Source organism: Phocoena sinus, chromosome 12 (genome assembly GCF_008692025.1).
Source record: "Phocoena sinus isolate mPhoSin1 chromosome 12, mPhoSin1.pri, whole genome shotgun sequence".
Taxonomy (NCBI): Eukaryota; Metazoa; Chordata; class Mammalia; order Artiodactyla; family Phocoenidae; genus Phocoena; species Phocoena sinus.
The window spans coordinates 81,849,132-81,874,797 of NC_045774.1; the positions used below are offsets into that span (position 1 = coordinate 81,849,132).

The 25,666-nt window shown below is 39.8% G+C and overlaps 1 protein-coding gene across 1 annotated transcript in view; it reads right to left on the bottom strand.

The window, feature by feature from the left end:
• The window catches only part of RIMS1 (regulating synaptic membrane exocytosis 1), a 475,475-nt gene that overhangs the window by 276,835 nt on the left and 172,974 nt on the right, over window positions 1-25,666 (bottom strand). Inside the window, 2 exon segments of the mRNA XM_032650909.1 lie at window positions 914-925; window positions 2,898-3,111. Of these exon segments, the coding sequence (XP_032506800.1) occupies window positions 914-925; window positions 2,898-3,111 (226 nt within the window).

Below are 25,666 nucleotides of genomic sequence, written 5' to 3' on the forward strand. Positions count from 1 at the left end.
AAAATAACTACCCTATATAATACCCTGATTTCTTTTTCATAGAAAAAACTTATGAACATATACTAACATCAAGTTTAAAAACACAAGTTAATGTTCAGCTTAATGTCAGGCTTGCTGTCTACACACTGCAGTATGTAATCTAAACTTTAAAACAGTTGAACAGAGGCAGCTGAGTTGATATATTGAACCCAAAATACTCATTGCCTCAGTCTCATATCGGGAAATTGTAATTTACACCAAATGGAAGTGTATAGTATGTCTGCAAAGGACAGGCTGTTGTAAGATTCCACTTGTCTCCTATCTCACTGAGTACATCCTCTGTGATTTCCAAGGCTGATAAGAGTTAAAGGTGACCTTTTACTTCCTTAGGAGTGATTTCAATGCATGAGGGAGAAGAAAAGAGCAAAACTGTGGTTCAATATGACAACTCTGCTACTTGTGTTCTATAGAACAATCATTTTATTCTGAGCTCTTGATTTTAATTTGATCCATTGTCTCCACTAAATCAGTACATCCCATTCCTCCTGCTGTAGAGTTTCAAATCACCCGCCATGCATCCAATGGGTGATGAGAAAGGTAAGGCCCATTAGACTTTATTGTTCCTCAAGGCAGATGAATCATCCTTAAAACTCAGGGAGCTAAGAGGACAAATGAGCTTCATAATGATTTAAATTATGTTAAAATATCACTGTTCCCATGAACACAAACTACCCAGACTTTATCTATCAATATAAAACTCTGTAATGCTCCTAGATGTTCATTTTATTTTTCAATGAGAGCTACGAGTGAGCTCTTCCTAGCATGTAATTTCTTTGTGAAATATAGTGATTAACAACACTAGGTGAAACATTCACTTAATAAAGTTCACAGCATTGTAATAACAAACGATAGAAAAGAAATCATGGATTCTAACCACTTTGTCCTCCTTTGGGAAAGCATCCAAGGAAGCAGAGTAAAGAGAGAGGGAAAAGAAGAGAAAAACAAAAATAAGGCATATATTAATAAACAGATTTTAAGAAAGCAATCATGTGTTACTTTAAAGTATAAAAGCACAGGTAGTTTAAAAAGTAAATATTTATTCTTACCAAAAAATAGTCACTGTTCAATCTTTTGTTGAAAATACACATATACTGATCCTGCTATAAGTTAGGTACAAAAGTTGGGCACTATAATTTCAGAACTTTCGAGAACTTGGATTATTAAATCTACATTTAAATCATTCTTCAGAAAGAAAACTTAATTCACTACCATATTTAGTCCACCTATTATTGAAAAGACATATTAAAATGCATAAAATTTGAATGAATAATTATATCAAATTACTCTTAAAATATTTATAGTTATGACCTGGAAAAATCTAAGAATGGGAAGTATTTGTAATAAATAAAAATGGGAAAAGAAATCTGTTAACCATTTAGCCATAAATTATCTCACAAGGAAGATTTATTCATAATAGGTATTTCAAAATTTACAGTGTCACAGGAAAAAAACAACTTTATACAATTTTGTGTCCCTTGTCCAAGATTAAATATTTTAAGTTGTGCTTTGTTTTGTTTTTTGAATATTTTTTCCAAGATTGAATGGGTTTGGTAAAGATGGATGAACTACATTAGGCCTGCTTGTCTGCTCAAAAGCATAGGTACCTCTTAGCTCAATTTCCTTTAAACCCCTCTCCTGTTTAAAATATGAGTTTGATTCTATGTTATTGGATTGCCTCAAACCTATAATGTGAAGTTAAAAGCATTCAACAGCTATGGGCACTCAGCCCATTTGCACCCTAGCGTTCAGCATCAGCACCCTTTCAGATTGGACAGTACCCTTACTGCATGAGTTGTTAATATTTTGAATACCATCACAGGTCTCATTTGCAAGAATTCATTCCAAAAAGTGTGTTCAAGAACTAAAGAAGGGAAATTTAACAAATAGGTCCCGTGCACTTTTTATGCACCAGACACGATCTCAATCCAAGCTTGTTTTGGAAAGGCTTTAAGGTAGCATACGAGGATTAGCTAAAACACATAACTTTTAGGAAGAAAAAAGAAAACTTATGTGACCATAAGAACGGAACATAAAGAAAAATTAAAGTTGCATAGATTTGAATTGTTTTAATTCTCATACCAACCATATGCATTAATTACTACCATACAGTTTCATAGATAAAGATGCTGTTGCTTGGAGAAGTTAAGGCTACAAAGAAAATAGTAGGCTCATCTTAAGTTTAATAATGCATCTATTTTACTAAATGTCTTAATTCCCCTAGAAGAGATTTTAGAATAATACCCTACTTACAACTCAAATACACTACCAAAGAATACAATGTTGATGGGTAGGTTCACTTTAATTTTAACTGTGATTTTCCAGATTAGGAAGATATAAGTGTAAACCACCACTTTTCCCCACGAAATTAAAATTTTGACACACTCTTTAAATATCCAAATAATTTTCATAAGGCTTAGCACTCTTTTCTTTTTTTTAACATGATAGCAAATTTGGAGTTACTCTCACAGAGGCTAATTATTGCTTTATACATGATGGCATTGGGTTAAATTTAATGCCACACAATCTACCTTGATTTTATCTTCATTCAATCTGAAACATATGTTGCAGAAATTCAAGGTAGGTTGTTTTGTTCTGCTTTTTTTGTACAAGAAGAATTGGTGGTAACACGCTTCAAGGGTTTCATAATTCACGATACTAAATCTACATTAACTACTTTCTTCAGAAAATAAACTTACTCCCATAGGTAATCTGTTGGTGTTGAATGGGAATCATTTATCGAGATACACACATACAGAAAGCGCATCTTTTATGAATTATCTGCATCGCTCGTCCCCTGCTCTGGTCACGGGGGAGGCGGGGCGCATCCACCTGTGCGCACCGTGGGCGGTTCTACTCACGTTGTTGGACCGCAGGGACACGCGGCCCCCGCAGCGCGCGCAGAACTTGGTGCTGCAGTAGGAGCACAGGTGGCCGCAGCCATCGGCGAACTTGGTCTTGTGGCAGATCCCGCAGGTCGGAGCATCGTCTTTGTGCTCACCCTGGTAACGCCGTGCTTCTTCCCCTATTTTTCTCACTTGCTCCTTATAGCTTTCAAATTGTTGATGCAATCTCCTGGGCAGAAGAGAAAATGGGAGCAAGCTAAGGGAATGCTGGAAACGGGAACAAAAACACTTTTTCGTAGCAGAAGAGACGTCTAGCTTTTGAACTGAAGCAAAACATACGAAGCCACTTTCCCCCCTAACCTTACCACCAGAGGTAAGAAATGTATTAGCCTGTCTTCTATTAGCTCCAGTGGTGCTTATTAGCACTGAACCGTATATAAATAGGCTCTATATAATCATTCCATATAATTTCCCAACAGTGGAATTCCTGTATCCACTCCGTGACTCTGCTTCTTTGACAGGTGATTTTCAAAGTATTTTTGACTGGGACTCCACATCTTACAACCACAATCATGTGTATATAAGGCAAACGTTATACAAGATTCTTAGCCTAACTCTGTAGAATGTGCTCTGATATTTTCTGTCTTATTCTGTTTGAAGTTTAATACAGATTACTGTTTTTAAAAAATTTGTCACAGTAAATTGGTCCCAAGACCCATGGTTGAAGCATGATGCATACTTGGGAAATGACTATTTTAAACTACATTGCTAGGCAAGCTGTCTTCCATGAAGTATCTTCCTTCACTTCCATTCCCGGAGACATCTGTGTGGCATCAAGTATTCCACACAGGACACAGACTGGACTGTTTATACGTATATACCTATATGTGTGTGTATATATATAGGTTACAGTTGAGCTACCTTAGATCTGTCGCATCACATTACAAGCTCTAAACCATACCTTGCAAATATTCAGATTTTTCCATGCCCCAGTATTGCTTGATCTCTCCCAGGTCATATGTATGAAAGTTGCTATTACTCTTTATTGATAACTGCTGGACTTCGGGCAACTACATTTGTTGAGGCAAAGCATTTCCCCAAGAACATTCACACTTAATATGGTTGAGGTTTCCTCCGCTCCCCGTTAGTGCAAACCCCTCTCTCTCAAACTGCTACAAACAGAAACGGTTCCATGTTCTGTACAGAGCACCGTGACAGCCGGTGATTCTCCAGAGAAAGGAAGCCTTCATTTTGTCCCAGGAAATTGTCCCAGGCTTAATAGTCATTGGCTCTTACACCAAAAGAGAAACTCGTGGGAAATGTCTAAGCAGATGTATCTGTGTATCTAAGCTCGTTTGCTGGATGTGAGTTTCCCCAGGATCAGAGAACACACATGCTATTGTCAGTTAAGGCAGTTAGCGTGATGCTCCACATCTATGATAACTGTGGGGAACTGGGACTCCCTGGAAACTGCATTCAATAAGTGAAGTCCGAGCACTGCAGTGTTTGAAGTATGGGGATTTCATTATATTTTCATTTTAACATCAACAGCTTTTGAGCAGAACTTTAATGATTACTTTAAAAATTCTCAAATCCCTTTCCTGCTTTGCCAACTGACACTTTTTTCTATTTTAATTCTCATAATTAAAGCAAACATAGTTGCACTAGCATATAAAGTAGTTTAGAATCTGAAACCCTTCCCAGTTTAAAGGCCAGCGAATTTCAGTGCAGAGAGGATATTGTGATATTTTATTTAATGCATGCAAGAATGTCTGATCAATTACTGAAGAGCTGTTTGACCCATTCCAAAATGCTGAGCTGAGCAGACAGGGAGTGCGTGAATAAATATTTATTGTGAGAACCACCAAGTCAAACATATTTAAATCATATATATATATATATATATAAATGAGAAGGAGAAAGCTAGGCTAAAGAAAAAGCTTCCCTATAAACGTATAATGATACAGAACATGTTTTAGTTTGGGGGCTGGCAAACTTTACGGTAAAAGGCCAGTTTGTAAATATTTCAGAATTTGTGGGCCAGGCAATATCGGTTGGCAACTACTCAGCTGTACTGCTGTAGCAGGAAAGTAGCATAGACAATATGTAAATTGCAAGCATGGCTGTGTTCCAATAAAACTTTATTTACAAAAAAAGATGGTAGGCCAGATTTAGCCCGTGCACCTGGTTGTCAACTCCTGATTTAGTATATGATTTATACTAAGGCATAACAGCTTGAAAATCGAAGTCTTTCTGACTTTTAAAAATTCAAACATAAAGGACTTTTATCCATCCTGTAGGGTCCGATCAAAAGGCATCTGGTTCAGGAAACCTTTGTACGATATATTTGTGCAGAGCACTGAGATGAAACCTTTCTCTAATGCATCTCATAGCGTTTCCTCTGGTTCGTCACAGGCTACTTAATATTATTTCTACCATATATTATTACTGTTTCTGTACATGACACTTCTCTTCTACCAAACAGTAAATAGTGTTAGAAGTGCACAGCCAGCTAATAAAAACATACATCCCCTTAGTAGTAGCCGATACATCTTTGCTGAATGGAAAAGTCATCCATATATAAATATATTTTTTAGTCCGTCTTGAGAAAAAACAAAAACAAATGCGTTCATGCTGAAGACTAAATATCCTGGAAAATCTTACTGCCAAAAATGCTAGAAATGCTGGATAAAATATTTAAAAGGATATCTTTTAATTCATGTTTGAGCTGAGGAGAGAGTATGGAGTTGAGTTCCTCAAAGGAGAAGTATGAAACGGGAGCAGTAATTCCGAGATGATATAGCTCTGAAGCTGACAGCTGCCCTGGGGACATGGACGGAGGCTCTGTGAGCGAGAACTTCAGATTTAACTTTTGTACATGTGACTGAAAATAAAAATTCCAGTTAGGCAGCCACCAAAAATAATTGAAGTACAGTGTATAACATCCAAATCTGGAGATAGAAAAACATGGAATGAGAAAAAAGTCAATCCAAAGAAGGTAAGAATTGAAACAAACAAACACAGACAATTAGAAATAGAGCATGTGATGGCAGAAACAATCCAACATATCAGGAGTCACGGTAAGTGTAATGGACTACAGCATTATGAAAAGACAAAGTTCATCATGTTAGACTTAAAAAATTCAGCTAAATGAGGTTTAGAAGAGAAATACCCAAACTATAAAAGCACAGAATGTTTTAAATAAAATGATGGAAAAAATATATCCCAGGGAAAGAGTAACAATAACAAAACAGCAACAACAGCAAAACAAAACTGGTGTAATACGTAAGGCAAAAAGCATTACTTGAGATAAAGAGGGTGTTACTATTAAAGAAGTGTTCATTTCATGTTGTATGTGACAATTCTAAACTTGATTGCATATAATAACCTCTAAAGCCAAAAAATTGATAAAACTATTAGGACAGAGAAATCTACCATCAGAGTAGAATATTTTTACACACCTCTCTCTGGGTGGTTGACAGATCAGACAGATCAAAAATAAATAATGATAGGGAGATTTGAACAACACAATGAACAAGTTTCTATATGTATATGTATACATCTGTCCAGTAAACTAAACTTGTTTTAACTTGTTGAGTGCAGTAAACATACTGAACAATAAATGTACTCAACAGATAAATATTTTTTCATAGAGATATGAAATTTTTCCAGCTGTGGGCCTCAAAAGTAATAGAAATGTTTTTTTTCTTAAGCTTCATGGTGAATGTATGATGTATGTTTTGTTCTTTTTCTTTATGCTTTACATATATGTTACATAATACTCCTGTATGTATGAAATATTTTATAATATAAAGAAGGAAAAATTTATTTCTATCTCATTAGTTATCACTGGCTAACAAATGACTGCTATTAAAGAACTGAAAAAGTGAATGTATTTGACAGCATTAAAATCTACAGAAGAGTTGACCATTTATGGAACCTAATTTTAAGAAGAAATGCATATGTTTAACCACATAATAACTTTATGAAGTAGACAGTATTATTATTCCCGTTTTATTGAAACTAATTTTGTTTGGGGCTTTGCTTTATTTTCTACCTGAATATATCATTCTAAATTTGCCTACTTTAGTAAAAGAATGAAATTAGGATATTCTCTAACACTATATAAAAAAAATAAACTCAAAATGGTTTAGAGACCTAAATGTAAGACCAGATACTATAAAACACCTAGAGGAAAACGTAGGCAGAACACTCTTTGACATAAATCAAAGCATTATTTTTTGGATCCATCTCCTAAAGTAAAGGAAATAAAAGCAAAAATAAACAAATGGGGTGTAATTATACTTAAAAGCTTTTGCAAAGCAAAGGAAACCATCGACAAAATGCAAAGACAACCTACTGAATGGGTGACAATATTTGCAAATGATATGACTGATAAGCGGTTAATATCCAACATATATAAACAGCTAATACAACTCAACAACCAAAACAACCCAATTAAACAATGGGCAGAAGAACTGAATAGACATTTTTCCAAAGAAGACATACAGGTGGCCAACAGGTACATGAAAAGGTTCTCAATGTCACTAATCATCAGGGAAATGCAAATCAAAACCACAGAATGGCCATCATCAAAAAGAACACAAATAACAAATGCTGGAGAGGATGTGGAGAAAAGGGAACCCTTGTACACTTTTGGTGGGAATGTAAATTTGTGCAGACACTGTGGAAAACAGTGTGGAGGTTTCTCAAAAAACTAAATAGAGCTATCATAAGATCTTGCAATGCCACTTCTGGCTATATATCTGAAAAAAACAAAAAAAACACTAATTTGAAAAGATACATGCACCTCAGTGTTCATAGCAGCATTATTTACAGTTGCCAAGACATGGAAGCAAGCTAGTGTCCATCAACAGATGAATGGATAAAGAAGATGTGGCACATATATACAATGCAATATTACTCAGCCATAAAAAAGAAAGAAATTTTGCCATTTGCAGCAACATGAATGGACTTGGAGGACATTATGCTAAGTGAAATAAATCAGACAGGGAATTCCCTAGTGGTCCAGTGGTTAGGACTCAGCATTTTCACTGCCAGGGCCTGGGTTTAATCCCTGGCCAGGGAACTAAGATCCTGCAAGCTGCGTGGTGTGGCCAATAAAATAAAATAAGTCGGACAGATAAAGACAAATACTGTATGATATCACTTGTATGTGGAATCTAAGAAATATACAAACTAGTGAATATAACATAAAAGAAGCAGACTCACAGATATAGAGAACAAACTAGTGGTTACCAGTGGGTAGGGGGGAGGGGAAATACAGGGAAGGGGGAGTAGGAAGTACAAACTCTTGGGTGTAAGATGGGCTGCAAGGATGTACTGTACAACACGGGGAATATAGCCAATATTTAGTAAGAACTGTAAATTGAGTGTAACCTTTAAAAATTGTATAAAAATAAAATATTAAAAATACATACATAAATAATTTCACATACTTCAGATCTTATATTGAGCTCACACAAAGCATGAGAATAAATGCAGATTCAACTTGCAAATGAAAGTGTTTCTGGACTCAGGAAAGCGCTCACAGGGAGGAAATGTCCATTTTCGATCGTGGCTAATTGATGGTATGTGAACAAAGCTGACCATGGAAAAGCAAAAGGTCTGCCAATGAGCTCAGTCATGATGCTTCTACAGATGCTGTAGTCTCAGTCAATTCTACTTCCCCTCATTTCTCAGCTCCTCTATGGTATTTATTCCCAAAATTGACTTCAAGCGACTGTGCCCTTCTGAAACACTCAAAAAGTTATTTTGGTGACTTGGGAACCCAGTGATGGTCCGCTAAGTGCTGGTACAACTTAGACCGTGGGGTCTTCCAGGCCATGCTAGGTGCACAGGAAGCAATGACTCTTTCCCCAGAGGCCACAGCAAGAGGGTTGGTGAGATGAGGCTTCTTGATTGGGGTCTGAATGAGGTCTCCGGTTCTCGCTTTCTCCATGGGATGCCTTAGAGGGGCGTTCTCTTCCAGTCTCACCAAAAGTGGGGAAAAATCCAGCCCACAGAGTAGTTCCTAAGGACGAGAGCCACCAGGGGACAGAGCTCTCCTCCCAGAAGGATGTGCCCAAGTGTCTCCCCCCACAGGCATCACTCCAGACCCGGCCAGGACTCACAGCCTCCTGGATGCCATGTCTTGGTGGCCTGGATGCAATCTGTACCCTCTTCTCATGTGCATTTAAAATTCTTCCTTGGTTCCAGCAATGGGCCGTGTTCATATGACTGGTTTGGATACCACCACAGGGAGCAGAGTGAAAGAAGCAAGATTGTGCCATTTCTCAGCCCAGAACTCATGTTACATCCTCACACCTCTTTCTTCCTGGGCTTCTTCCTCTAGCTATAGACAGGACTCCCTTATTCTGCAATGAAAGAAAAAGCCCAACCCAAGTCCCCATCAACCTGGCTGACTTATTTCCCAGTGCACTCCTCCTTTTTACCAGCAGAAATTATGAAAGAAAAGCAGGAAGGAAGGGAGGGAGGGAGGGAAGAGCGGCCTTCATGACTCCCACTTCTTCAAAATCTACTTATTCCATAACCCTGTGCAGTGCTCTACTAAACTATCTCTTAAAAAACCAACCTTCATGCCCTTTTCTCAATCTGTATTCCCCTCACATCACTCTGAGATCACTCACTGTCAAGATGCTGTCCTCATAATAAGATTTGCTTTTGGAATCAGGATACTGGTACTGAAACCATAAATAGTATATTTATTTTCTGTATCTGATGTTTTAATGCTTTAATCCATATCAAATATGTGACAGTGTTCTGTTATGAATAATGCATGGAAATTCATATTTGACTATATGGTATTACAGTAAATGCAGGACTGCAAATGTAGGATCTTTTTGTGAAATTTATCTGTACCTTTCAATTTTAGAATTAACAAGATATTCTTATTGATTAGCAAGGCTAACAAAATATATGATCACAAATCTCTAATTTAAATTTTCTACAGAGAAAATGGAGAGCATTCTACAATATGCAATGCTATCAGAAGAAAAGTATTGATATAGAAACTTTAGTTTTCTCCATGGATGTGATTTTTTCCACTGTTTCACTATGTAACAATCGTATTATTTTAATATCTGTGTACTCAATTCAAGAAACTCCAAGATTCCAGTTGTAAACAAGTTGTTTGGGTGGTTAGTGGCACGTATTTGAAGGAAATAAAAATGAATGCCTATAAAACTAAATATCATTCTCTATACATCTAAAATATAAATTCATCCTGGGAATTCCCTGGTGGTCCAGTGGTTAGGACTCTGTGCTCTCACTGCCAAGGGTGCTGGTTCAGTCCCCGGTCAGGGAACAAAGATCCTGCAAGCCACTTGGTGTAGCCAAAACAATTTTCCAAAAAAAAAAAAAAAGAATATATATCTATATCACCCTATAATGCAAAATAAATCATTTAAGCAGGAAGTTATTAATAACATCCTTACCAGTTAATGCGCATTTGTTGATCACTTACTATAAATAGGGCACACAGATAGATGCCGAGTGACTGGTGATGGGGGGATGAAGAGGAATCTCTGTTAATTGACACGGCGCCTCTTTTACTTCTGTTTTGTGTTTCTCCTTCCTCCATCCCCAAAGTGGTCAGAAGCTAGAGGACCGAAATCCCACCTTTCTTCCCGGCTCTCCTTGGTGAAGTCTAGGCTACATTTTTCTGCAGTAGGAGGGGATGGGAACCAGTGCTTTGAAGTTTCAAAAGCCAAAGTTACAGGTCCCGAAGGAAGATGAAGGCTTTCCCCAAGAGGAAGGGAGGGGCAGAGACCAGAGCAGTTTGCATGTAGCACCTGAGATGGAGAACTGCTTTGGGACATACATACAAGGCTACTGAGAAAAGCAAGCATGGTCTAAATTTCCTTTCCCAACCTTGGCACAGAACTTATACAACAAGGCATGATCAAGGGCCCATGCCAATAGTGATGGGGAGGTTAAAGCCAGGAGAGCTCTTCTGAGAAGGCTGGATCGCTTAAGTGCCTCCAAAGACCTGGGGGATGTATGGGAAGGAGCCCTGACAGTGACTGAAATTAAACATCGGCTAGCCGGATACCCTGGAGGCTTGTTTTAGAAATTTTTGACATCAAACTCTATTGTTGAAAAACTCACCCTAACCTCAACTCTAAAAGCACACTTCTTGACTCCAAGGTATGTACACTGTGCTTAGAAGGTAAGTTATATGTAAACATAAATTAGCAGTTTACGACAGCATATATAAAGAACGGAAAGAAATTGTTCTTTAGAAAATAACAATTCTGGGTGAAAGGATCAGGGAGATTTATTTGGCTTAGCCGGTCCAAAACATTTTCCTAGATGAGTTGGAACTTGAACTATTCTCTGAAATAATAAAAATCTGGCTCATGGTGGTATTAATGTAAGTACTTCAGCAAAGAAATAGGAAAGCATGCTAAGATAATAATAAAGTAATTATGAATGCTCCCAAATATCTCAGAAATGTAGTTGAAACCAAATCACCTTTTAGAGTCTTTGTGTATCAGCAAACAAGCATCCACTGTGTATGTTCTAGTGAATGACAGTCTGACAATTATACATAACTGCCCATGAAGTCAAAACACAGGTGCAGTTAAAAAATGATTTCTTGGTCCCAAAACACAATTGTCCCCTTTTTCGTGAAACTGTCTCTTTGATTCTACTCTGTAACAGAGGGGCACTAAAATTCCAGTGCAGTCCAGTGGTGACTAATTTTTTTTAAAAAATGATGCTTGGAAAGAGTGGTCCCTTGTGTCAGAATTGAGTTGAAAATAAAAAAAATCACAGTCTTTTAAGCAAAAAGGTTAAGTAATAGAATTTGGTGCTACAAAACTGTTGGAAGGGGGATAGAAGTGGGTTCTGGGTATGATCTCCAAAACAAAAGCATAAAACCAGCTACTGAAAGTTCCTCAGCCAGGAAGCTGTAAGAACAGGGGTCCCAGGCTGCGCAGCAGGAGGTGAGCGGTGCGTGAGCCAGTGAAGCTTCATCTGCCTCTCCCCATCGCTCGCATTACTGCCTGAACCATTCCCCACCTCCGTCCGTGGAAAAACTGTCTTCCATGAAACCAGTCCCTGGTGCCAAAAAGGCTGGGGACCGCTGCTGTAGAATCAGAAAGCCAGTGTCCCAGTGGCTGGAGCCCCACCTCCTCGGCTGAGATGCTCTTGTCTGGACTCCACCACCACAGTCACACTGAGCCGCTAAAGAGACCAGCAAGATCAACGCCCAGATGCCACGTGGCCCTCCATTAACTCAGGTTCAGTTCAAGTCTCAGGCCCATACATCGGACTAGGGGATCCTAAATCACATCAAGGATTCCAGCTGCAAGAGAATCCATGGGATTTAGTTGTTAGGTTTCTGGCTTCTTCATAATACTCCCTGGAAGGAGTCTGGAACAGAGGTTGTGAGGGTCAGTCTTCCACTTTATTTACAATCTTCTGATTTAGGTCAAATTTCTTAATTCCTTCCACTGCACCTGAAGTGAGCGATAGCTGAGTCTAGGGATTCTTTCACCTTCATTCATTCTCTCTCTCTCTCTCCCTCTCCCCCCAGACACTAAGCACCCACTATAGGAAGCATTTAGCTTCCATCAGGAAATTTCTTTTGATAGATGCTGTCCCCTAAGAAACTCACATACACATATATGTATTTGTGTCTGTCCAGTCCTTTTCATCTAGTAAACAAATTGCAAGACCACAAATCAAGGTAAACCTCAGACTCAGATACAAGACACACGTACAATCAAACAAACACAAAAAAACCTTCCCTCTGTGGTGATGAGATGCACAGCTCAATCTACCACCTGTGATGAAGACCTTCATTATTCTTAGCCTGCATTATTCCATCGACTTTTTACTAGGCTCTGGCCAATGGGTTCACTCACTCTGGTTCATCTTTCATACTAATAAACCGAACGAATCACGTCAATCGGCTGCTAAAATATCATTTCTAAGGTAGTCCATTGCTCATCCTGGGATCCAAGATGATCCTCCTTGTTCCCAATTATCTATCAGCATCTCTCACAAACCCTTCTCACATACCTTAGACCTACCATTGCATCAGATTTTCTCCCTAGTTACCAAACACAGTAGAATCTTACAAACAGCAATTCAACAAACATTTATTGAGCTCCAGCTGTACAACAGGCACTGCTTGAGTCCCTGGGGGTACAAAGAAAACAACATAAAACAACATAAGAAGATATGAGTTTCACTTAATTTATTACTTTATTTAAGGCTTTTTGATAAATGGTTCTTTTGGTAAAGATAAATGATTCAGATAAATGGTTCAGAAAATGGTTCTTTTCTTTCGTATATGGAGATCATCTTCCCTACATTAGAGGTTATTTTCTCTTCAAAGCCTAATGTACACTGTTGGTACGAATGTAAATTGGTGCAGCCACTGTGGAAAACAGTAGGGAGGTTTCCCAAAAAAGTAAAAATAAAGCTACCACACGATCCAGCAATCCCACTCCTTGGTATACATACGTGAAAAATACAAAAACACCACTAATTTGAAAAGATACACACACCCCAATGTTCATAGCATCACTATTGAGAATAGCCAAGATATGGAAGCAACCTAAGTCCATCAAGAGATGAATGGCTAAATAAGAAGTGACATATATCACATCTTTCTATCTATCTATCTATCACCTATCTATCTAATGGAATATTAGTCATAAATAAAGAATGAAATTCTGTCATTTGCAGCAAGGAAGATGGACCTAGGGAGTATTATCCTTAATGAAATAAGTCAGACAAAGACAAATACTGTATGATATAACTTATATGTGGAATTAAAAAAAATAAAACAGGGCTTCCCTGGTGGCGCAGTGGTTGAGAGTCCGCCTGCCGATGCAGGGGACGCGGGTTTGTGCCCCGGGCCGGGAAGATCCCACATGCCGCGGAGCGGCTGGGCCCGTGAGCCATGGCCGCTGAGCCTGTGCGTCCGGAGCCTGTGCTCCGTAACGGGAGAGGCCGCAACAGTGAGAGGCCCGCGTACCGCCAAAAACAAAAAATAAAAAAATAAAACAAATTAGTGAATATAACAAAACAGAAAGAGACTCACAGTTATAGAGAACAAATTAGTGGTTACCAGTGGGGAGAGGAATGGGGGAGGGTCAAGATAGGAATAGGAGATTAAGAGATACAAACTACTATGTATAAAATTAATAACGTACAAGGATATATTGTGAAGCACAGGGAAATATAGCCACTATTTGGTAATAACTTTAAATGGAGTATAATCTATAAAAATATTGAATCACTATGCGGTTTGCCTGAAATATCATATAAATAAACATAAATATAGTATTGTAAATCAACTATACTTCAATTAGAAAAAGACATCATGCTGAAATCTGAAAAAAATTGTGATGTAATTTGATCATGAAAATAAAACTTGATTTATTTTAACAAAATGTAAACTTCTAGACTCTATTCACAAAATTAAGAAAGGTTTATGATTTGCTATTATTCTTGACTAAATTAAGCATTTTTTTGTTTCTTAGAGGAACAACTAGTCTTGGTTAAAATGTGTAAATGTATTTTTGCAAAGTTTTCAGATTATATTAAACGTATATAATGTAACAAGCTGTTTATAGGTGTTTGGCATATGTATTTCCTTTCTTCAAAAGGAAATGATTACAACTGCAAATTCACATAATGCAAGAGAGATTATTTTCACAGCAGTGTATTTTCCTTCCAGCCTTTAACTGCCTTTTGCAACTTGAACCCCTACCAAGTATTATAAACCTTTAATTTACCAATAACTTAATTTTTCACTGATCTGTAGGACTACAATATACTAATTCTCTATATGACCATGTTAGCTTTCTTTTGGTACAAGTTCGAATTATCCTACATTTCACCTTTGTTTTCTTTTTCAACCCTGTGAATGGTTCCTGACATTTAAGAAATCCAGGTGTGGGGAATTCCCTGGCTGTCCAGTGGTTAGGACTCCAGGCTTTCATTGCAGAGGGTCCTGGTTCCATCCCCGGCCGGGGAACTAAGATCCCCCCAGCCACGTGGCATGCCCCCCCTCTAAAGAAAGAAATCCGGCTGTACAGATTTGGACCAAGCCCCTTGCTTCTTTGCTAGGACTTGGGGTTCATAGCTTTGGAATCATTTGAACCCCATTCTCAGAGTGAGAAAAGATGTAGGAAAGATTCCAAAACCTGATTTTAAGTGGAAATATTGAGATTTAGGAAAATAGAGACACAGGAGGGACTTTGAAGATCTCTGGGGAGAAGGATCTCATTTTATAAATGGGAAAACCTAGGCCCATACTTTGTTACTTACATAAGGTCGTAAAACTGGTTTGTGAATAATTAGGTCCTGTATTTCCAACTTTCCACTATACCTTCCTATCTTCAGATGCTTATTTGAATATGGCTGAAGGATGGAAAGTTATTGATTTGTGCGGGATGTTTCCTTGGTGTTCTCAAACATAGTAGGTATCAAAATTATCTAATGGGCTTATTAAAATACACCTTAACCTCAGGTGCTTCTGAGTCAGTAGGTGTGGGATAAATCTCAGGAGCCTGCCTTTCAAATTGTCAACCCAGGTAATCCTGGTGTAGATTATCTGAGGACTATAATATAGTAGAGATCCCTACATTAAGGTTAAATTAGAAAATGAAGGCATATTTTTATACGTCCTTCATCCTTCATATTACTTGTTAAAAATAATCTTCATCACATAATTAAATTTTAATTATAAATGCAAAATTTGGAGGACTGCTTGTGTGAAGAGATGCTGAAAATGTACCTATTACGTTATATAATTTAATGTGATATCCACCTTTGTTTAAAACTTACAATTCTATGAATCACAGATATGTACATATTAGGATTCGTAGGTTTTAAAAATAATCATAGGAGGGGTTGCAGGGAGAGAGGGATGAATAGGTGGATCCCAGAGGATTTTTAGGGCAGACAAACTACTCTGCACGATATTATAGTACATCTAGTACATTATATACATCTCATTATACATTTGGTCAAACCCATAGAATGAACAACACCAAGGGTGAACCCTAAGGTAAACTGCGGACTCTGGGTGATACTGATGTGTCATTGTAGGGCACCACTCGAAACAGATGCACCTGGCGGGAATGGGGGATGTTGATGATGGGGGAGGAGTCTGTGCATATGTGGAGGCAGGAGGCACACGGGAAATCTCTGCACCTTCCCCTCGATTTTGCTGTCAGCCTAAAACTGCTCTACGAAATAAAGTCTGTAAAAAACTTTACTCTCAAAGAAAGGTTGTAATAATATATACATAAAATGAATCTATAATACATTTATATATAGATAGATATATAGATAATACTATACCTATCCTAAACATTTCAGTAATTCAGAAATTTACGCCAGATATTGTTGAGTAATTTAAAATATTACTACAGGTGAAAAAAATATTTTTCAGTTTGTGTTTAAGACCATACCGAGTCTTGAAAATGTGTATACTTTTTACTTATTGCAAATGTCCAGCAGATGGCACTAAAGATTTTTATTTTTAATCAATACATTTAATTCTTAGTCGTTGAAACTGTTTTTCTTGAAAATATTGAATGTGTTAAAATCAAACTAGACCAATCAGCAGGAGATATAACTTATTAGTGTTTTCAGAGGTAGCTGGAAAAGAACAAAAGAGAAATGTATAAAGTGTTGCAATTTCTGCTCTTCTGTGGAGGACCCTCATTCCACACGCCCTTACAGAAATTATGCATTAAGGGTTTTGTCGTATATTTTTCTTCCTCGTTTGTTTTGTTTTGTTTTGTTTGTTTGTCCTCCATTTAGCACTGTTAAAGATGTAGTTCACCCAATCAGCATCCCACAGGGTTCTGAAAGCACAGAGAGATGACAGGAGAAATGAGAGCAGAGCTGATGATTAGCTGTGAGTGTTTTATAGCTTGTTACTTCAGTCAAGCATTTATTTTTAATTCCGTTTTCACTTTACCACAGGAGACCGCTCCTGAGTAAGCATCAAGTGAGCATCTCAGGACACAGACGCCCCCTCGCACATGTTAAAACTTTTGTTCCACTTCATCTCCCAAGAAACACCCTCCCTGTGGCTCCTGAATATTGAGTGCCGGCATGTGTAGAAGCTTGTCGTAGGGCCTAGAACTATTCCTTCTAAACGATGGGATAATATCGCTGCTTTCTAACACTTGAGATATGCCAGAGGCCTAAACCTGAAAACTGTGCCCAAGAGAGAATCATTTTTATACTTTGATAAACAGGTTACTCATTTAGCCACTGGGGGAAGCACATAATTTTGTCTGAAATCTTTTTCAGCACTTTTAAAAATGTTCACTGCTAATTCACCCAAACAGAAAGAGAGAAAGGAGATCCTAAAATTTGATATTTTAAAAAGGACTATTATCATTAAGGCTATTGGAACTGAGAAATATGATCTGGGATATGGTGGCTAAGGAGAACCTTTCAATGTAACTTGGACATATACTACCTTATACGTGTAATATGCGATCGGAATAATTCCTTTAAAATGTTAATGGCTCCACAAAGCTCTGTAAGCTTCTTTGTTTCCTAGAAACAAAAGAGCCACAGAAATAAGTGAGACAGGCAACATGCTCTAATTTGCAGACACCTAATGGGTGCCTCTGTGAACAAGTCCTCCCAATGGTCAAGGTTAGAGGTTACCCACCCCAGCTATCAGGTCTCTGACTGGCCACCAGTAACTCTCCTGTCTTGTCTGGTCAGACATTCAGTCTCATCCCTAGGAAGGGTGTGATAAAGTCATGCCAACCCTCCTCTGGGTCTGGAAGGGAAATGGATTACCTGCTTCTTGCCCCAGGAAGTGAGGACACCAACATATTTCTCTGGTTTTGAATTTCGCACACACGGGTGTGGGCCAATACTTGAGAAAACAGCAGAGACAGAGCCCAGGTTTCCTGGGGTCAGATTCCTGGGTGCAGATCTTTCCTGGGCTCTTTCTTGTATCAACTCTGTGGCCTTGCACATTATTTAACAGTCTAAGACCTCACATTTTCATCTATGAAATGGGGTTGATAATGCCTACCTACTTATGAGGTTGTGAGGATTAAAACATCTAATACATGTAGAGTACTTACGGAGGTACGGACACTAGTAAGTACTCCATAAAATACTGGCTCTTTTTATAAAGTACAGAGAAAATAGTGAACTCAAATCAGATAAAGCATCTGTTTTTGTTCTGTGACATCTAACATTATTTTTTAATGGATTGCAATATGTAAGTAGGATTTAGAATAATAAAATAAAGTAACTAGGTTGAGTTCAGATTTTTAAAAGCAGCCCCAGTAAATACCCTACTTTTAGAGCCTAAATTCAATATCTGAGGACAAAGACATTTATTCCAAAAAGGCTTCCCTTTTTCCATTTTTTAAAAGCAGGAAAATATCAATACAAGCTTCCCGGATTCTACTTGCACAGTATATAGCAAATTAGTCAGCCATCATTAGGTACCGTATTTTCCAAGCCATTCTGGAGTGCATTTCAAGACAAGTGACAAGATGTAATTTCCTCCCCATTATATTTGCTAATGGTGACATCTGTTTTCATCCTTTAATTAAAATACATTGTTAATATGCATTTAAGGTTTAATGATCATCTAAATAATATAACAGGTGTTGTAAATAACTTAAGTTCTTTTTTACCCATGAAAGGGAGATCAAAAAGTAGATCGTTCACATGGTTTTGCATATGTCGAAGCTAAAATTCCAGAGAATATCAGAATAATTTTTAATTTATCCAAATGTATATTGACTCTGTATCTTTCCCCTGTGACCTAGAACCCTGACCACTACTTAATCAACTCCAGACGTCTTCTACCCTCACCAGCCACTGCCTAGGAATAATCAAGTCTCTTTTAAAACTTACCATCTTACGTTATATTTAGAGGCTAAAAATGTGTCATAATCAGCTTTCATTAATCACAAAGATAGAAAGAGTCCATTTTCCTCTTCATAATATTGCATTACCTATGAAAAACTTTGCATAGTATCAAGGTACTTTAAATTTGAACTGCATTTAATTCAATAGGATGTGAACAGAAAATCTTGCAGTTTTTGTCACTGCGATCATCCATCAAATTAAGCATCATCTAACTTCAGCTCAACCATCTGGTCAATATTGCAGAGAATGCTTTGCTATACTTCAATGATGAGTAAAACCTTATTTTATACCTTTTTGGGTTATTTCTCTTGAGTATTTAATTTCCTCCGAGGAGCATTCAAAACTTAAAACCGGGGTCCCATGCTCTCTGATGTACTCAGTGGTTACTCAGTGGTTACCAAGTCCTGTAGAACTGGAAATCAGTAAATATTTAGAGTTTAACTGACGTGGAAGCTATTCAGTGGAGTGGGCCGGAAAGTCACCTTGTCATCCTACAGAGGAATCCATTCCTTGTCCTTTCTTTAAATTGTATTACTCTGCACTCCTCTTTGGGGTAAACTCAGAGGCATAACTGAAAATATTGTAGCCCTGCAGAGTGAAATTCATATTTTACCATCATCTGAGGTCTCTGAATGTTAAGTAACGTTGGTTACTGTTGATTCCCTGCTTCTTAAATTATAGATGGGGAAGTCGGGGAAGGCTTGGCTGAGAGGGCGGACATCCAGTGAGGAGGCAGGAGGTTAGGGGACATGCCCCAAAGGGCGGACGTGGTGGAGGGATGGTGGGGAACAGGCCTCAGGGGGAGGGAGAGCCAGCAAACTGGTGTGGCTGGAGAGCCCTGGGCGGCAGAGGGGGGCTGGGCTGGGGCAGGCTGCGTCCATCTCCTGGGTCACCTAAGCAGCTGGCATTTCCTCTGGGTGAAGGGAAGACCCTGGAGGCACCAGACGATGGGATGTAGGTTTTCACAGCATCCCGGTGGCTCCTCTGTTCGTAATGAGGCCTCGGAATGATCTGGGTTAGAGGCATGGAGGTCTGGACCCCAGCTCGGGGGCTGCTGAACTCAGATGTTGCTTCTCCCTTTCGTCTGGCTTCAAATATTCCCAGAGCCCATGTAGGGAGGCAGAGTTTTGTGGTTTTTTTAATTATTTATTTTATTTTTATTGGGGTATAGTTAATTTACAATGTTGTGTTAGTTTCAGGTGTCCAGCAAAGTGACTCAGTTACATATATACACATATATATGTATATATATATATTCTTTTTTAGATTCTTTTACCTTATAGGTTACTACAAGATGTTGAGAATAGTTTCCTGTGCTCTACAGCAGGTCTTTCTGGGTTATCTATTTTATATACAGGAGTGTGTTTTGTAAATAACTCTAAAAATAGAGTTACCATATAATCCAAGGATCCCACTCCTGGGCATATATCCAGAGGAAACCCTAATTTTAAAAAGACACATGCACCCTAATGTTCATTGCAGCACTGTTTACAGTAGCCAAGACATGGAAGCAACCTAAATGTCCATCGACAGGTGAACGGATGAAGATGTGGTACACATATACAATGGAATATTACTCAGCCATAAAAGAGATTGAAATAATGCCATTTGCAGCAACATGGGTGGACCTAGAGATGATCATACCAAGTGAAGTAAGTCAGACGGTGAAAGACAAATACCATGTGATACTGCTGATATGTGAAATCTTAAAAAAATGATACAAAGGCAGATTTTCACGACCATAACGTAGTTTCTTTTTCTTTCACAACTGGTTCTCGGGTTGCATCTTCTACGTCGTGCTGTACGGCTTTTCTCAGCATCGATGGCAATTATTGCAGAATCACAAGTGAGGAGCGTAGAGCTTTCTGATGCTGAACGACACCCAAGGCAATTGTCTCTGAAGGAATTCCCGCATCCTCAGAAGGAGATGCAGAAGGATGATGATGTATCGTCTCGTGGTTAAAAACACCCAAACTGATTAGATGACCCGTTGGAATCAGGGGTGAAGCACCACCCAGCACCCCCCCACCTGCCTTGCATCAAGGCCGGCCTGAACTGATACACTGACTCACTTTAGAATGATCAGCACTTTCATTTATTTTGTATGTTTTATTAATACTGTGTAGGCAATGTGACTGCACAGTAATCTAAAGTCTGGAAACGTCAGGTTAATACGGTTCCCTCAGCTCCCTTTCCCTTTTATCGCTCCGGGGTCAAGCCCCGCGGTCCCAACTTTCATGTCCCTGGCAGGAATGCCAGTCCAGATTATACTAAATGGTTCTGAGAATGTAGGTTCTGTGTGGAAACAAAAGCAAAAACGGCTCTAATTTAAACATTTAAAAAAATATGCTTTTTTCCTGGTTTTTGTAATAGATTCTACCTTCCTTTGGGTGATTTATAGAAACTGAAGCTGTGGGGTTCTGAGAAAGTTAACTTCCTCAAATACGTTAAATGCCTCAGCATGCACTGTGCGTGAGAGTGCTAGATAATCCAGGATATCACAGGCCTCAGGGACTTCATTTTAACGAGTTTGCCTTGTGCGACGCTGTAAATATTGATACAGGAGGAACGAAGGGGAAATTGGTCCAGATGCCAAAGACATGCTTCTTCAAACAATCCCTTACATCAGCTTCTGTTTTGATTTGGTTTTTGTTTGTTTCTTTTGTTGGTTTTGGTTTTATTTTGTTTTGTTCTGCTTTGGCTTGGCGTATCCTAGGTCTAGGAGTAAAGCTAGAGGGAAGGTTTCAGCTGACAGGCAGTGAACTAAATAAACCTGTCCCAGACACTAGAGAATCTATACAGATGCCTGTGGTCCATCACAGACTGGCAGCCACAGGGGAAGCCACAGGGCCTCTGCCTCGTGGGCTCTGGGCGTGGCTGCCCCCATCACCACTGGTTTTACAAAACAGGTACCCTTGCCAACGTGACAAGGACATTTTCCTCAGTAAATAGGCACTCTGCAAGATGGACAATACATGAGATATCAGGCAACGGAACTGGGAAGAGAAAGAGAGCAATCCAGCTCAGTGTGACCACAGGGGAAGAGGAAGGAAGCTTTTCATGTTAATTACTCACATCTAAAGCCCGGTGTGCACAGTATGTCTCCTGCCTAAAAATAATTTAAACAGCCTGGAGCTAGGAGCACCGCTAATCTGTCTCTGTGTACACCTGCAGCTCACCTTTCCCTGGAATCTGTGTAAAACGACACTGCGAAGGCTGCTTTAACCACACCGCCCCAGCTCCTCCAAGGGACCAGATCGCAGACTTCATGTGTAAATACTCTTGGCTTTAACCATACATGAGTTATATATAGTTTTTAACAGATTGCTTCCAAAGCCCAGACGTTTCTGGGTTTCATTTGAGTTTTGAATACCCTCGTAGTAAACAGACGGACAAGGGTATGAGACAAGGAGCTTTATAAGTTCCAGCAAACGTGGCTATGAGCTAAGGTGAAGCCATCCTCTTCCTTTAAACTGCTTCCTGAGTTTATGAGGCTGGGGCAGCATCTCCTGGGTAAGGGCACGACCACCAGATCAGAGCCAGGGTTTGAGCAAAGGCTCTGCCAGCGACTTGGTGAGTGGTGTGAACAAGCGGTAGAGCCTGTCTGTAAAGGTAAAGTGAGGATGCTATTACCCCTCATGATTGTAGAGGGATGACCTAGTGCGTATGTGATGCAAACGTGACCCTCAATGAATCCGCAGCGCTTTCCCCACTTCCCCCTTTCTCATCGGGATGGTTGCTCCTTACTCCGTGTTCCTACAGGGAAGGGTAGGAGCGGGTGATGGAAGGACCAGTAAAGGAAGAAGACGTGGGTTTCAGATCCGGTTTTGCCTCTCCCAGCGGGGGGAATTTCAGACACAGCCCTCAACACCGCTGAGCCAGGCTTCTTTATCTCCATAGGAGTGATAAACTCGGACCACTAAGAGTCATCCTTCAGCAATCTGCAAGCTCAGCAGATTACAGAGTATCTACTACATGCCAGGTGGTATTAGAGGTGCTGGTGATCGAAACACAAACACAACTATGTCTCTGTTCACGGGACACGTGCATTCAACTGAGGGAGGCAAGTGTGAAAACACAGTAACAAAAGAACCTAGGATAAGATATTATTGGGGAGCACAGAGGGCTCTGGTGATGAATAAAAGAGGATAAAGAACAGAGCCTGGGGCGGGCCGGGGCGTGGTTACAGAGATGGGATGGTGGGCTCCGGCAGGGATCACAGACAAGGTCACAGTCAGAGGATGCCAGGAACACCTTCAGAGCCACGGAGGCCTTTCCGTTTTCTCCTGACGGGGATGCGAGGCCACTGCAGGGCTGAGTGACAAGCTGATATGGCGACGCTGAGAGCTGCAAGAGTCGCTCTGTTTATTGTGTGGAGAAGAGGCCACCAGTCAGGAGAGCGGCAGGCTGCGTGGTTCTTTGACTGGGTGCTTGTGGGGAGGAGGGTGAAGTCACACCGTGGATTTCCAAAGCCATCATTCCATTGTAAACATGTGTCTTAGCACATCTCAGGGCTCCCTCCATCTTTAACCACTTGCTTTGCTCTGTAACACTAAGCAATTCCTTAACCTCCTCACACCTTCAGTGTTAAGGACGTAATGTATGTGACTCCCCCAGATTCACATGGTGAAGCCCTAACTCCTGTGTGATGGTGTTTGGAGGTGGGTCCTTCAGGAGGTGGTGAGGTGTGGACGAGGTCGTGAGGGTGGGGGATTTCGTGATGGGGTTAGTGCCCTCACAAGAAGGGGAAGAGGCCAGACCTGGGGACCCTCCATCATGTGAGGGCGCAGTGAGAAGGCAGCCTTTTGTAGCCCAGAAAGAGGGCCTTAGGGGAACCAAATCAGCCAGCACCTTGATCTTGGACCTCCAGCCTCCAGAACTGTGAGGACTGAGCTCCTCTCAGGTCACCCACCCAGCCTACGGAGTTTAGTTACGGCAGCCTGAGCTAACCTAGACACGGAGTGTCCTCACCTGTCAGTAGAGTGACAGCCCCGTCCAGTCCATGGGATTTTTGTGGGGTCTGCGTGGAAGAAGCTGAGTAAAGCCCACCGTCTAGCCCACGTTGATGTGCTTAGTCGATTTCAGCAACGATTAGTGTGACTTCAAACTTCCTCAAGTCATCATCAGTAATATAAGGGTCGACGCCTGGGAAGAATACTTTTGAAAATTCTTAAAGTTTGCCCATGAATATGTAACATGACAAGAAACGTAGGTCATGTGCACCCAAACAAATGGGTTACACAGTCACAAGAAACTCAGATGAGTGACTGTACAAGTTTATCTGCAGTTACAACTTTGGGTATAAGCAAAACTAATTGTAGTTTTTCAAATCACTGGTTATTTTTCATAAAGAAATGTTTTACTTTTGTGCCTATTTGAGTGGATGTTTCAAAAGGCTGTCTAAGAGTAGCCTTCAAGGTAGAATTCTGTTGAAAAAATCCTTATTACTTTAAAAAAACATACTCAGCATTATTGGATAGGTATAGACATAATTTGTTTGGACCTTGTGCTATTTAGACACTCGAGGAAAGGATTTCTAGAGAATCTGTAGACCTAGGGCTTGTGAGTATCCTGTCTCTATTTTCTGTTATTAGTTAAGCAGAATAATAATTTTTAGCCTCATTAAGCATGAGATGACAGGATGAAATTCCTTCAGATCAGAGTCCGTATAGATGTGAAAAATGAAATTCACCATCACCAGAACATGACATAAAGTAGCATCCCTTGCTCCAAAGGACAGTCTGAGTTTCCCCTCAAGAGTATTCCTGAATGGGTGGACATCACCCTTTGGAAGGATCCCCTCCCCTACACACACGGGCTTTTGCATTTTGAGAACACAGAGAGGGGCTGATTTCAACCACACAGCGTCCACTGAGCATCAGACTTGGTGTCTGCAGCATCAGTGATTCAGTGATGGGCAATCGCTTGTGTTATTTAGGCCCGGAAGTCAGTTTACTCCCTTGGAAAGTGCTCATTGGTCACACCCGGTAGCTATGGAAACTGCAGAAATTATACACACACTTTCATTTCCCCAGCTCAATCATCTCGGAGATGTTGACCTGCCATCAGACACAATGTTTCACTCTAATGATGATTTTTAACAATCATTTTGGTTTTGGTTTTGCCTAGATTTCAAACAAAAGATACATCGACAAAATACAAGTAACTATGAATGCCAGCTATGTAATGCAATCCATTTATGTGAATGAATGTTGCTCTGTAGGTACCTTTTTCCATGAATTTTTTAGTAAACCTGCCTCTTTCTTACGGGGACAACATAAGAAACCACGGGAGAGTGTGTCACAGGAAGGGCCCCCCTCCTTCCCAGCCAAGTACAGGACTTGGGGTTCTGAACAATTTGGGGGTTACGGGCCTCATTGGCAACCTATGGATCAATGGCAACCAACATCTCAGGTTGATGTTTTTAAGCATAGATCATAAAATAGGTAGAATTATAAAGGAAACAAATTATGTTGAAAAAGTTATCCGAGCATTAAAAGAACACATTTAGAATGTAGTAATATGTGTGGTCACACTCTAAGTTCTTGGACACATAAAGAAGAATATCTACAAAAAATAAAACATAGAATAGCATATACTGATGTTGATTTGATGCGTCCAAGCCACTGCCTGGAGGATGACTTCCACAGCCTCACAGAGTTGGCAGGTGAGGAGACCAGGAATCAGGGAGGAAGTGAGTTACGGAGGAAAAGGCAGAACCTCTGTGCCCACCAGTGGGTAGACCCTGGGTCCTGCGTGCTGATGAGGGAAGCCGCTCCCTTTGGACGGTCATTTGACCTGGACCCCAGAGTTAACTGGCTTTCCTTGGTGAAATATAATATGGCATGTTCAACAGTGAGAAGCAATCAGCG